Here is a 14,710-nt window from a genome sequence, read left to right as displayed (position 1 = left end):
CAATCTTGAGGGAAGTCATGACAAGTTTACCAATATTTTATCTTTTCATCTGTATCTCTGTCTGAATCAAAAGATATGTGTGGTTGGTGATGTCATTCAGTTACTGGAATGGGTGGGTCAAATTTGGGGTCACACTTTGGAGGGGTAGAAAGAGGTAGCTTTTCCAAGGCTTAAGAGACCCTTTATATCTCTTCCATAATGGCTATAAGTTACTAGTGGGGAAATTACCATAGTCTTCCCCTGGCTTTTTAAATTCTTTTATTTTTGTCTGTTACTGTATGTTTTTTCCTTGTTTTCAGTGTTTTTACTTGTGAGCCACCCAGAGTCATTGGAAATTGGGCAACATACAATTTTAATTAATGAATTAATAATAATTCTATCCATAAGCAAAGGACAGGAAGGCCTGGCGCGATATGGTTCATAGGGTCGCGAAGAGTCGGATACGACTTAACGACTGAACAGCAACAAAATCCATAAGCAATTGCATACTCAAAGTGCTGTTGGGACACAACTTGCAAGTCTAGGGTTATAAAACCTGGGCTGCAAAAATCCAGATGACTACTAGCAGCAAAAAATTACATGTTCATGTATCAGTTTACTACCTGATAGTAAACTGATGTACCTGTCTGGATGACTTCAGCCCAGATCTGATAACTGCTAGTGATTTCCTTGTTTCTAACATGGAGAACCAAACATGGCAATATCTCGATAGGCAGAGCATATGCTTCTGTGGGATATAGAAGCATAAATTGTAGAGTTGGAAGTGATCACAAGGATCATCCAGTCCAACCCTCTGCTGTGTGCAGGAAAACCAATGCATGAGAGGGGCTGTCCAGCCTCTTTTTAAAAACCTCCAGAGATGGAGAACCCACAGCCTCCATAGGTAGACTGTTCCACTGTGGTACCATCAAGATGTTTTTCCTTATATTTACACAACATCTAAGTAACTTATGTTTGTTATTTCTGGCCTTGGTTTCTGTGGCCTTGAAAAAGACCAGTAGCACTCTTTATGTACCTAAACAGTCTTTTCTTCTATCCCAAGTTCTTTCAGCCTGCCATATAAAGCTTAGTGGAAAACATGGAGGTAGAAAGACGGAATTCCGCCTTGGGATCCTAGTGCTCAGAAAGGAAGCACTTGAGTCCTGCAAGGACTCAGGGCGTTGTCGTGCCACCCATCTGTAAGATTGCCTTACATTTTTTACAGGTCTGGTGGCCACCCTGGCTCCCTCAGACCCTTGCTTGATGCCTTTGATCTAACTCTGAACTAGAAAAGAATCCATGTCTTTCCAGAGATTTGATATGCCCAGGAATACTGCTTCTGATGTCCTGGGCAGAATGTCCCCAGCTCCAAAATGCAAAATCAGCACCTCCCTGCCTACCCATGTCATAGGCAACTGCATCTGGTGGCTCAAGAGGGCTAAATTTAGCAGCAATTTAATCTGGAAAGAGGCCTCAATCTTGCAATGTCAATCTGGGTAGCTCTATCCTCTCCTGCCCTCCCTCCCTGCATGATTTCCATTGAGTTCAGCACACCAAGAAATGCAAGGCAAAAAGAAAGCCACCTTCTTCTGGAATGGCTTATCTAGGTGGCTTTTGGAAGAAACTCAGGAAGCAACAGATGACTGAGCTACCAATTTCTGAGGCTTCCAAACTCAAGCCAAGTGTTGATCTCTCCCACTGCCCCCACTTACCCACAGTCTTTCCTCTTCTGCCCTTGGGGAGAAAGGCTGTGGAGAGTGTAGCATATCTGCCTGCTTAGCATGGAGAAGAATGCAGATGTTCAGGAGGCAGCAGCTTTGAATCAAAGAAGATGGTAGGAAAACCTCAGAATGTTATGTGATGCTAATGAAAGGAGTATGCTATATCACGGCTTGTTTAACAAATGGGAATTATCTGGATTCATTCATCACAAACTATAAACCATTTAATAACTGTTGAAGAGAAGGTCGGAAGTCATATATTCCATAACATTAGGGTGTTTTTTCCTTTCTTTTCTTGCCCCTCTTTCTTCTTTTCTCTTTCTGCTGCTGCTTATGGAGGATCTATTTAGCTGTCATGGCCATTGATCAGCATCTCCTCCTCCTGCATAAATCAACCTAATTCATTTTAGCAAGCAAGCCTGAACTGGATCAGATCTAACATGGCTCCATCTATCAACATGCTTCTTCTAACCATTCTAATAAAGCCAACAGGATCTGAACTTGCTGGCAAGAAACAGACTTTGGGGCCATGGCAGGTGGGAAAAAAACCCTACCAATACTTTGCTGTTGATTCAGCTCAGCCTTTTCTGAACCTACCTTTACTTGCTCAGATCTATCTTCTCTCTTTCTCTCTCTCTCCTATCTATCTATCTATCTATCTATCTATCTATCTATCTATCTATCTACCTACCTACCTACCTACCTACCTACCTACCTACCTACCTAATTTATCTCTCCATCTCTCCATCTCTCTACCTATTATTTATCCATCCACCCACCTCTCTCACACACACACTCCTAAAAAATATCTCCTCTAAACACATGCACCAGCATTCTTCCCTTGCAAGGAGACCAATCTGTAACTGAATTTGCCAAGGGAATTCAGATTGCTGTATTCAAGCACAAAAGCCTCCAGAATATTGGATCCCACCCACTGCAATAACCTTTATGAATGACGCGCAACGAGTGGGAAACCTGGCCACAGACCACCCTTCCAGGCAGCCTGCACTAACCCAGGAGCGCCCTCTAGTGCTTGCGTGCTGCAAGTCTCCAGAGTTTGGATTCCTGTACTTCTGGCAGAATTTTCGCAGATCCAAATAATAATAGTGATGTTACCACTAATAAACAAGCAAACAAACAGCAAGGATTTAAACCTGTCTCAAACATCTTCAGATGCCGATTTTGTAAAGAAAAAGAGGAAACTGTGGGTCATGGATGACGCAAAATTGCTTAAACTGACTATAAACAATGTCAGGACACAAATTATAATTTCTGAGTTTAAAGTTTAAAAATGATAATTAGAATGTGTTCTAATCACAAAATTGAAAAAGTTATTCCCACCACCAGCCATTTGTTGCTGCAATCCAGTCCCCTCTCTCTTTCTTTTTTCCTCTCTTCCCACCGTATCAGCATAGCTCAGAATCAGTTAATAAGATAATCAAAATAAACATAGCTGTAATCCAAAGCAGGAAGGTGGTTTTGATTGTATAATCCAAAACAACAATAATCCAATAATTAGTTCTTTCGGAGATTCTTTGAATTTCTTTGCCAGAAAGGAAGCCAGGGGAAGGGGTGGGGAATGGCTGTGTTGGGAGTCTGGCAGTCTGCCTAAAAAACAAGCAAACCTGTTTTTGGGTGCTAGATGACGAAACGCCGCCTGGGGGAGTCAAGAATCCTCTCAGCCATGCTTTCTTGGCTTAACTCTTGGCTAAAGTGCCTAAGTTATTCAAAGTACCGCAAACTCCAGAGCGAGACAGGAAAAATTCCTGTCCACAGACGGACCTAACTCCACCCCTCCGGTCATAAAGTCCTATTAAAAACAGCAAGTTAATTTCTACAGAAAGTTGTCGGCTGGGCAAAATTGTGGAATTAGCTTTATGTGACAAGAGATAAATCTGGACCAAGGAGGAAAGAAGATCTCAGGCAGTTAACATTTATTCCTTCTCTGCCAGAGAGGCCAAATGGCCTAACTAGGCACTTTTCCTTCTTCCGCTGTGGCTGCATCCTTCTCTGAATGCTTGCCCCCAAAACAGGGCCCTCAAAACTCACCCTGGTGCCAAGCCAGGATCAAGCCAAGGCTTGCCTCTGACGCAGCCTGAACAGGCAGGCAGCCGTCCCTTCTCCCTTCTCCATATCCCCACCACGCCCTGCCATCTCCTTGCGGGATCTTTTCCCCTGCCTCGGACTCCTATCCAAGAGCAGTGATTGGAGCCATGAGCCAGAACCTGTATGGCTCCCCCCAGCCCTGATCCTGAAGCCCTCCCCCAAGTCCTTGCAGGCTGCCCTCCAAGACTGAGAAACGGGTGCATGAATCTGCAGCACAGGACAGAGACAAGCAGGCAGCTGTGAGCCATGCGTACCAACCAGATCATGAAATACACTCTCTTTACTTCCTGCTACCTCTTCTGGGTGAGTCAAAGGGGTGAATGTTTGGCCATGCTGGAATTTGCTTTGGCTTTGACAGGGAAAGCCACTGGTTCCCAGGAAGGCTGCCCACCAGGGGTGGTGTCCCAAATGCCCCACAGCCCATCATCTTCTCTCTGAAGCCGTGGGAATGCTGGGTCAGGCAGGCTCTTCTTCCTTAGCAAACCCGTTAGTGTTCAGGGGAGGGCTTTGGGGCAAACGAGATGTTGGAAGCGGCTTTGTGTTTCCTCCTTCAAGGTAGCCAGTGGACTCATGGTGGCTGTTGGAACTTACGCCAGGCTTTCAAAGGAAGCAGGTGAGTAGCCTGACCCTATGCAGAATCTGCCAGGATGCAGTCCCCATTAGCAGGGAGAGATCTGGGCTCATGGTCCTGGCCTTGTTAACATCCTATCTTCCAGTCCTTGTGTCAGCAGCAAAGTATACTGACATTAATGGCTCCGTCCCAGCAGTTCAGCTCTATTCTGTCTCAGGAATGAGGCTGACAAGTGGTGCTGACCTTACAGGTTTAAGAGGAACAGATGTAATGGTCTGTAAGAATGACCTTGAGAGACAGGAGGAGGAGAGCAGTCAAGGCAACTGTCAGATAAGAGGCAGCTTAGCCCACAGAAGGAATGTGGACATGGCAAACATCTCAGAAGGGACCTTCCTTAGTTTCTTGGACTGTAAAGGCGAGGGGGGAGAGATGTACTTTCAGACTTGCAAGATTCTGTTACTGTAAACTTATAAGAAAGGTAGTGTTAGTACTCGTGGTTGGTGATTCTTGTCTGGACTACCTTTAAGGGCTGGCATAAGTTAGGGAAAGTAATGGATGTTTTCTTCTGGCTTTGCTTCTTCTTGCACCAAGTTTCATCTGTTGGTGAGAAAACCAACCATCAATTATTCTCCTTAATTGGGGGGGGGGGCAAGTGTAGGTGGGTGCTTTGAACAGTGGGTTGAGCAAGTCATCCAACTGGCAAATAGTCTGGCTGACAGGTTGCACTTCACAACAGAATGCAAGGCTCCCACTTCATCCTGCCCTCTTTCTCCATACCAGTGAGCTATTTTTGGATATGGGTTTAGCACTTTTTCAAACGAGCACTAGACCCATGTCAAAAAGTAGCCTGAGAGAGAGGTTTGGAAGAGTGTTGGGCACTCCCTCCCCCTTCATCTTGTGCCTCTTCTTCACATCTGTGCCTTCTCATCAACCATCAAGCACATGAGGGGTATGGGGCAATCTATAACTAAAACTACCAGAATTTGATGGCTGCAGAGTAATGCTACAAGGAAATGGCAGTCCTGACAGAGAGGGACTCTGGGCAGTAGCATAAGGAGTAGACTGTGGAATAGGCACGTTCATAGACAAAATGGCACTAAGTAATAACATCAATCAAATGTGAACATGTTGGCAAAAGCAGTGGAAAACCTGCAATGCACTGATTGGAGACAGAACCAGCAACAGCCCAATTTTCTTTTCCTGTTTCAATTAAACTTCTGCCTTCCACATGACCAGCACTCTCTCAAAAGAAGAAAAAAATGCTAAACCTTTAAAAAAGCAGGCATAGCACTTTTTCAAAAGTGTATTGAACCTGGGTATAGAAGGGACCCATGTCAGACCTGACAAGTGTAATGCCAGTCTGGCATTACAAACCAGAGGCCTCTAGAGAAGCCAAGAGTCCCATCTTTCCTGCAGGCCAACCCAGGAGGGCCACAGGACATGCCCAATACAGTAATGAGAGAGGAGGAGGAGTGAGTTGTGGGTGTTCCATCACTGGAGGTTTTCAAGAAAAGATTGGACAACCATTTGTCTGAGATGGTGTGAGAACTCCTGCCTTGGAGTCCTCCAAGGCTAGAAGACCTCCAAGGTCCCTTCCAACCCTATGATTCCATGATTCTCACAGCAAACTAAAATAGACAATAGGAGCTGGGCAGATCCCAGCCCCTGCCCATATAATCAAGCAGAGGATAACAGTTGCATCCACAGCAAAATTTATGTCGGAAGAAGAGGGGAAACACTACTTTAAAGTTGGAGCAGCTACAGATGACTTTAAGCTGCCTCCATGGTGGGCTGGCGATGAGGCAAAAGCAATTTGATGCTTTTGGACATGTCATTTGAAAACAATCTGCAGAGCACGTTCATGTGGCACTCGGAGAGACGTGAGGATGAGCCCTGAGTGACTGAACAGCTTCTGTGGGAAAACAGTTCAGCAGAATCTATTGATGAACAATAGTTCTTTATTTTGTAGGAGAGTTGAATAAATCCTAACCCTAGAAACAGCTAGCTTTATCCGCCCCCTCTGAATATTTGGCTCTGAGAAATCCAGAAAATTTACATTTCAGATTCTACATTTTTAATTATTCAGATTTGAAGACAGGGAATCTTTTCTCTGTATTCTCTCTTTTTAACTATTAGCTTAACCTGAGGATGATTAACAGGGACTCAGCTGTGGAAACTCTTTGAAAATGAAAAGACATTACAGTTTCTAAGCACAGATAAAATGCTTTCCCTGATTTATTTAGGAATTAATTTGGAAAGTATTGTAAAACTAACATCAAATTAACTTTAGCAAATTACCTTGGCAGCAAATGATATTAGCTACCAAGAAGCTCTGCTTTGATCCAGCAGGTCATGCTCCATAGCCTTGCAAAATGCTTTCCTTTTGCTAGCAAGCTTGGTTCTTAACAAGGTTTATCTGTAACAAGTGCTAATAAGTTTGGAAAAGGCCAAAAACAAAGATGGGAACTCAGGTTTCAAAATGAGGTAAGAAGGAAAAGGAGATCAGCCTGAGAACCAAAATGCCTGAGAACCAAACCATCAACAAAGTCTTATCTACAGACTGGAACTTCTGCTTTTATTGTCACTTCTTCCCTTGGCCCCACTCTCCAATGACTATGCTACCTGTGTGATGTGGTCCTACTACTTAGATCATTCATAGAATTTCCTAACTAGAGTCTCATCTTCTTCCAGGTGCTGTGGACTCCTTGTTGGCTGATCCTTCCATAATCCTCTTAGCAGTGGGCATCCTGATTTTCTGCATCACCTTTGTAGGTTGCCTGGGAGCCTTAAGAGACCTCACACTGATGCTGAAAATGGTATGATAAAGGGGATCTCCCCTTTCCCCTCCATCAGCCAGCCTTGGTGGGCAACAAGGAATTCTTCTCCATCCTCTTGATGGTAGTAGATCCTTTCCCAGCAGGCATTGCTTTCATATTGTGCTTGTGAGCATCCCTTTGATGCATCTGGCCAGCCCAATTATGAACAGACAAAGGATGCTAAGCTAGATGGACACTATTTAGAAGAAGCCTCCCTACAAGAAGCTCCCCAAGGGGATTGACGCATATTGAAAGAGGGATGGATGGCTCAATTCTCCATTAGTTTCGATTCAGACTCTTGGGAACAGGTATGTGCTTGTTTGGTTATGATGAAGCATATACCGTATGCATATCCATGTTGAGATAGATAGATGTCTTTTGTGGGTGTGTAAATGTGCATTCTGCAGCTGCTGACTTTTTGTTTTTGTTTTTGTTTTTTTGCTTTCTAGTTTGCCTGGATCTTGCTCATCATTTTCATTCTGCAAGTTGTGGCTGCAGTTCTAGGCTTCCTCTTCTCTGGCATGGTAAAAACAACTTGACACATCAACTTGATCATCCATGGCCAAAGTGGGCCAGAGATTCCAGAGGCAATCTTCCAGGCCTTTCTTGGGTTTCAAGTGTCCGTGGAAGGGTTTTCCTTGCTGGCCCAAGGTTTGTAACACTTCCTAAGATTAAAACCTCCCTCCTTGTTGTCCCCTAGGTGATGGAAAAAGCCACATTTTTGATGGGCCAGGCCATCTCCCGCTATCGTGACAACCTTGATTTACAGAACCTCATTGACTACATCCAGAAGAAGGTAACAGGTTCTGAATTCCTGGTTTCCAACATCATGCAGAAGTTCTGGTTCCAGAGTCTCAGTACTCTGCCTTCTACGGCTTTATGGAGGCTCTGTAAAGAAGCACCGATGTTCTTTCATGCTTTGTAGCGCAAGAATGGAGCCAATTATCTGATCTGCAAAACTGGCATCGTGGCATACTAATTTGGAATTGTTTAAAAAAAGCCAGGCGCTGTGGTTGCTAGACATTGCCCTGTGTTTTCTGTGTTACTCTTTTTTTTTTTCTAGTCCAGATTTGTGAATTCTTAAAACGTAAAATTAAATTGCAGCACCTGCCTGTTTGGTACAGGCTGACAAAAATAGCACTGAAGTTTTAAATGGGCTACGATCCTTTTAACTAAAGGCTTGCTGTTTGCCCTGTTCACTCTTTTGATTGATTCATTTTGAGCACAGCAGTTTTAGAATGTCTTTAAAGTGCAATTAAGAAGCCCTTCAAGGGGATAGTAACCTTGCTCCCACGCTGAAAAGGGCACCATAAAAGAGCAGAACCAACAAGATGTTATTAATTCATTTTGTAGGGGATCTTTTTGGAATGGAAAATTTGTGAATCAAATTTCTTGTAGGATCTTGGCCATGGCGGTAGGCGTTACCAGATAATAGTGTGCTATATCAAGTTGCCATGTAGAACATCATTTTAATTCTGCTTCCAGCCTGTTATGGAAGAGCTATATCTGTATACTACTAAAACTCTCATTGTGTTTATCTGTTTGTCTGTCTGTACCCTCAAGTTAACCCAAAAGGTGCATTATACCACAACAATTTTTGAATCAAGGTACCTAACATCCGCTAACTTAAAGAATGTGTAGAAAATCCAGGACCCATTACTCCTGTGGAACTGAAATTTCCACGATGTTCATACTAGTTTTATTCGCAAAGCTGTGGCCATTGCAGCGTCCCTGCAGCCACATAATCATGATTTCCGACATTCCCTGCCAGCTTCCCACAAGCGAAGTCAATGGGGGAGCTGGCAGGAAGCTGGAAGTCACTCCCGTTCCCACTGCTTTCTTGCCCACCTGTGGTCCTTCTGTTTATCTCTTTAAGTAATATTGACTTATTACTGAAGTCCGTTTGCCACTACAATTATTTTTCTATTTATGAGATATACTCTTCTTAGATGATCACAGGACTGTCCAGCACTGAGGTAAAAAAATATATATATGGTCAGCCTAAAGTTTATTCTGCTCACATCAGACTGCACTACCTTTCTCTCAAAGGATGACTCAACAGGTCATAGGGCTGTCTAGTTACTACTAAACATGCATGCTAAATATGCATATAACTGAAAAGAAATGCTCTGTAAGGTAAAGTGGGGTACATTTTGGTCTCCCTGGAGCAGATACCCCATAGACAGAAGGCAGAGCAAGCATTTTCTTTGCCCTCTATTCAACTTGGCCCGTAGGCTTCTGAAGCAGGAATGTCCTTGAGTTAGGAATGGGAGATTTCTCCGTGATTTCACACACAACCAATTAGTTCCCTTGGCATTTGGGTTCTGTTTCTCTCTCCTTCCCAGTTCAAGTGCTGTGGGGTTCACTCATACAAGGACTGGTCCCAGAATATTTATTTTGACTGCCAAGACACCAATCCCAGCCTGGAGCGTTGCGCGGTGCCCTTCTCTTGCTGTCTGCAGGACAAAGAGGTAAGGCCCAAGGGGATCTGGAACATGAAATTCCAGCAAGATCAGTTCTGAGACAAGTGGGAGGATGTACTCTAAGTCACTATGGAAATAAGATTGAGGATACAGTGTAAAATTCAAAGGATTCCTTAGTCCATTTATTTCTATAAATGTAGATGCTGCTATTCAGAAGCTAGGGATCCTGGGACAGTTTAGTAAAAAGCAAACACTTTAACAAATCAGATTTTAGAATGCCCGCCTATTAAAAGTCATAGCAGATTACAAGAATTCACTTTAAACAAAGGTTCACGAAGTTAATATGTGGTTTTTATTATTTACTTTGAAAAGAGAGGCTCCCCCCAATTTTACAAAGCACCATTACAATAATTTGCTTTTATTCACAAACCTACAATTTGAGGAGGCATTACAGGCAGACAGAAGCGTTATTCGACTTTCTCAGACCTCCAGCAGCTTGGCTAAAACATACACTCCTGGCTTTTGCAGCTGATGCTCCTAACACAAATGTGTGTGGATGATTTTTTCATAAAGTTTTGCAAAATTGGGGGATGAGAAGCAGGGATAAGTTGTCCTTACTCTCTCCTAATACTAGGAAGCAAGACTGCTTTTTTATCCTTCGTAGGTAGTAGCTAGAATGGCTTAATGAGACGATTGTAGGTAGAGAGCCATGTTAGTCTAAAAAAGCCCGTTCTGGTAGTTTATTCAAAGGTTCTGGAGTCAGAACTTCTGCATGTCGCTGGAAACCAGGGCAAATTCAGAACCTGTCACCTTCTTCTGGATGTAGTCAATGAAGTGGTGCAAATCAAGGTGGTCACAACAGTGGGCGATGGCCTGCAGCTCATGAAAGCTTATGCCATTGAATAAAACATGTTACTCAGAAAAGATGCTACCAGACTCATGATGATGATGATGATGATGATGATGATGATGATGATATTATTATTATTATTATTATTATTATTATTATTATTATTATTATTATGCCTCCATGTGAAGGGGTAATTTACTTTTCAGTACTGGCTGCTGAAGGGCAAACAGAGAATAGCCAATATCTCAGATCTGCTTGTGGGCGTCTTGTTGACCACTATTAGAGACTGAATGCTGGTTTAGATTGATGGGCCCTCGTTTGCTTGATCCTGCACCCAAACAATCTTTATGTTCTCAACTTATTCTAGGTTATGCTAAACACAATGTGTGGCTATGGGACACAGAATCTTAAAGGTTGGCAAGCAGAGAACTTGGTGCACACAGAGGGCTGCCTGGAGAAGATTGTCCACTGGGGACGGAGCAACCTGTTGCTGGTGGCTGGGCTAGCATTTGGACTCCTGGTCTTGGAAGTAAGACACTAGGGCTGGAGGAGATCATGCCAGCCTGGGATGAGACTGGGAGGATCTGGAGAATTTATTCAGTTCGGAAGAACCCCCAGACTCATAGGTACCTGGAGGTAGCTGCAGGGATGACATGTGCATGGTGACATCACAGTGCAACCCCCACCCTTTTGTACTTGTGTTCCAGTGTCAGATCTAAGTGCATATGTCACTTATCTTCCTTGGCCTCCTCCCTGTGGAAGCCTATGCTCAAACTAGAGGAACCCCAAAACGTGCCACCTCAATACAACACTTAGTAAAGAAAAAAGCCCTTACAGCCACTTCTCAGGTTATACTGCTGAACTTTCTCTGTTTCCTTCCAGCTTGTTGTCTTTGTTCTAGCAGTGATGCTCATTTACCAGATTGATTACATCATCCAGAAGCACAGAAGCACTAAAAGGAGGAGGAGGAGAAAGAGTTGCCCTGAGAAGTGAGAAAGAAGGCAGCAAGTGATAGAAGTTGGAACACTGGCTGTGAATCAGCTTTCCTGAACTTAATGGCCTTTGGATGCATTGATGCTGAAACTCCCAAAATTCTCGTGTTGCCTGAGAATTCTGGGAGTTAGAGTCCCAATATACCTGGAGGCCACCAGATTGGGAACGTCTACTATAAATATGCAATTTTCATGCATCAACTGGGTACCAGTTTGCTTCCGGGTCCAATTCAAGGTGTTGGTTATCACCTTTAAAGTCCTACATGGCATGGGACCAGGTTACCTAAGGGACCGCCTCTTCCCCATGACTTCAACCCATCCCACCCGATCACACAGAGAGGGCATGCTTCAGACCCCCTCGGTAAAAGAGCTCCGATTAGCGGGGTCCAGAAGGTGGGCCTTCTCGGCTATGGAATATCCTGCCCCCGGAGTTGAGATTGGCCCCCTCACTCCTGGCCTATCTGAAGACCTGGCTCTGCCACCTGGCCTGGGGTAAGGAGGGAAGACATCAAGTGTGGGGATGGCGAGTCCCTTAGAACCCTTTCGTATGTAGCTCTGGAAACCATCAGCCTCTTGGACTTTTTCTTTTCGGTAATGCTTGGTATAGTTCTTATGTTTTTTGTAATTTTATATATATTTATTGTTTTAGTGGATTATGTGAGCTGCCCAGAGTCCCCCATTAGGGGGAGATGGGCGGAGACAAATCTAATAAACAAACAAACTGCAGTAACTCAATGCAGGAGCAGGGCTTTTCCCCATCCCCAACCTACAGTCTGGGTTGAAATATTTGTCACTTTTATATCATGGCTGCACGTAGATTGAAGAAACAAGCAGCCTAGGAGTGTATTTCTGCCCATTAGTCATGGGCGTTCAGTTAGGATGACTGACTCCAAAGGAAACCACATTCTGGGTGCACACATAGAGGGCACATGGGCACACGTTATCTTCCAACATCCAACAAATAGAGACTGTAAGGAAAATGCTGTGAAAAGGGGTTGGTGCCAGCCCTACTAGGCGGACCAGACTAAAAAACCAATGCCATATAGGTCAGGACTACTTTTATTGTAACAGCTATAATAACAGAACCTTGCAAGTCTGAATGTGCTTCTCCCTCCCTCACTTTATCTTCATGTGAACGAGGGAGGGGCTTGTCTGAAAGTTATTTTCTTGGCTCATGCCCCACTTATCTGACCATTGCCTTGGTAACAGCTCTTCCTCCTGTCCTTCAAGGCCATTTCCTCTTTCCTCTACAGAGGGGGAAGAGACAGAAAACACCCTTTGTTCCCCACCCACCCACCCAAAAGACTGAGCCCAGTGCAGCAATTCTTTATGAAATACAATAAAAACGTTCAAAAACAATGGTGATTAATTCATTTATTATGGGTGAGAGGTCACTTCTTGTCTTCATCATTTTTACCAGCTCTTCCACCAGTTTCAGGGTGAGCTGCCAGCTAGTTTATGAAAGTTTTTAGTGAATGATGAAGTCCATAGTTATGAATTCTCCAGTGGTGGATCCATATTGGAGCTCCTTGGCACTGCAGTGTTGAGTGTATCTGGGCAAGAGACCTTGTGCCGTCCACGACCATTTTCTGGGCATTTCACTCCCTGATCCCTCCTCCCTTTCCAAGGGAAAATCCTGTGTTGGCAGAGAAGGAGAGGGCTAGTTACTTAATGGGGGGAAAGGGGAAAGCTAGCTTAAATATATATATATATATATATATATATATATATATATATATAAGTAGGGGGCTGAATTTTAGGACCCTCTTGTTTGTGGGAGAGCCAGTTTGGTGTAGTGGTTAAGGCACTGGGCTGGGAACCAGGTGGCTGTGAGTTCTAGTCCTGCCTTAGGCACAAAGGCAGCTGGGTGACCCTGGGCCACTCACTCTTTCTCAGCCTAGGAAGAAGGCAAGGGCAAACCACCTCTGAAAAACCTTGCCAAGAAAACTGCAGGGGCTAGTCCAGGCAGTCGCCAGGAGTCAACACTGACTCGAACACAGGAGTGTTTGTGGAGTCCTGGACCGCTGCCCGGGGGCCAAGCCCTAGTTGTATCATTATCTGCTGCTCCTGCAGCATAAACACTCACAAGCTTGCATCAGTCATGCAAAATAAGGGTATCTGATTCATCTTAGCTGCAGAGGCTTTCCCAGGTGAGCATCACCTGATGGCGTCTCACTGTGCGCTCTGGGACTCTCACTTGGTCGCAAACAGTAGTCGTTATGGCAATCTGCTCCCAGCAGAGCTGATTGCGCTCTCTCTGGGCCTTCTTGGCAGTTTGGTTTGGGTTCTTCTGAAGCACGTGAAGTTTTGACTGCCCACATTGATTGTCGGGGTCTGGAGAAAAGAAGTTTGCTTCTTGAGAAGGAAGAAAGCAGTCAGTTGCCAAGCCAAGCAGAACTTAGCATGAGCCACCTGCCAGATCCCCTCCAAGACCTTCTCCTGGGGAAGTGGGGTTCTCTCCCATGCCGCTGGCCCCCCAATATCCTCAGGATCTTCCTGAGTTCAACCCCAGGTAACTAATCTTTTAATGGGGCTGGGGAAAAGTAGGAAAACTGGGAAACTGGAACTGACAGCCTTACTACAGCTCCCCTGATCTGGTCTGTAGGGAAATGCAGAAAGCAGAAGGGGTCTGTTAGAGCTGAGCATAAGCTATAGTTAATGAAAGCCTATGGTTTTTAATAAAAGTGGTTAGTCTGAAAAGGGGTTTCCAGACTCCTTCTGATTTGGGGCCACCATAGAGAAATATGGCTCTCCTCCTGCAAGGACTGCAGATGTGAGCACAGGCTGGAGACAGGAGATGCTGTGGGTGTCACTTTAGAGCACTTTAGCACTTTAGAGAGAATGAAGTAAATTTATTCTGACTGAGCACACAGTAACATTTGAAACACTAAGCAACTTAATTTAAAATGTAAATCAGTGGTGCATTTTAGCTGATTCACCCAATCTGCATATGTTTGCAGAAGATGGCAAGCATTCTCTCTCAATTATGAAGCCTGTTTTCTTTTTGTTATTTTAAGTAGGACATCTGTCAGGGCATCAGGAGAAGCATTTTGCTCGTTGTGTGGGTGTGTAAGAGAAAGTAGGTGGCTGCAAGTATTGTACTTATAAGTGCTTGCATTTTTTATAGTTTTAATCATCTGCCCAATTCAGGAGACATCTCTACTCAATGGAACGGTTTAAACTGAATTACAGCAGTGATATCCTTGGGCACTGCCACCCCATTATATCACAAAATCAGCCATGTAAATCAAG

The 14,710-nt window shown here is 44.2% G+C and overlaps 1 protein-coding gene across 1 annotated transcript; it reads left to right on the top strand.

The window, feature by feature from the left end:
- Positions 1–116: 116 nt before the first annotated feature.
- On the top strand, positions 117–12,770 carry LOC103055984 (tetraspanin-33-like). Its single transcript, XM_007424485.3, has 8 exons — positions 117–4,109; positions 4,362–4,419; positions 7,069–7,193; positions 7,643–7,717; positions 7,894–7,989; positions 9,539–9,664; positions 10,834–10,995; positions 11,349–12,770. The coding sequence occupies exons 1-8, from the start codon at positions 4,053–4,055 to the stop codon at positions 11,457–11,459; spliced, it is 810 nt and encodes a 269-aa protein (XP_007424547.1). The 5' UTR covers positions 117–4,052; the 3' UTR covers positions 11,460–12,770.
- The last annotated feature ends 1,940 nt before the right edge of the window (positions 12,771–14,710 follow it).

This window comes from Python bivittatus, unplaced genomic scaffold (assembly GCF_059951505.1).
Source record: "Python bivittatus isolate LINGU-HERP-01145 unplaced genomic scaffold, Pbiv_v1 ctg000580_np1212, whole genome shotgun sequence".
Taxonomy (NCBI): domain Eukaryota; kingdom Metazoa; phylum Chordata; class Lepidosauria; order Squamata; family Pythonidae; genus Python; species Python bivittatus.
This window is presented reverse-complemented; position numbering and strand designations above follow the sequence as displayed.

Excerpts from the sequence above, each read along its gene's own strand:
- LOC103055984 (XM_007424485.3), top strand. The coding sequence starts at position 4,053 with ATGCGTACCAACCAGATCATGAAATACACTCTCTTTACTTCCTGCTAC. Across the intron at positions 4,110-4,361 it reads CTTCCTGCTACCTCTTCTGG|GTAGCCAGTGGACTCATGGT; the intron begins GTGAGTCAAAGG and ends TCCTCCTTCAAG. Across the intron at positions 9,665-10,833 it reads GCTGTCTGCAGGACAAAGAG|GTTATGCTAAACACAATGTG; the intron begins GTAAGGCCCAAG and ends AACTTATTCTAG.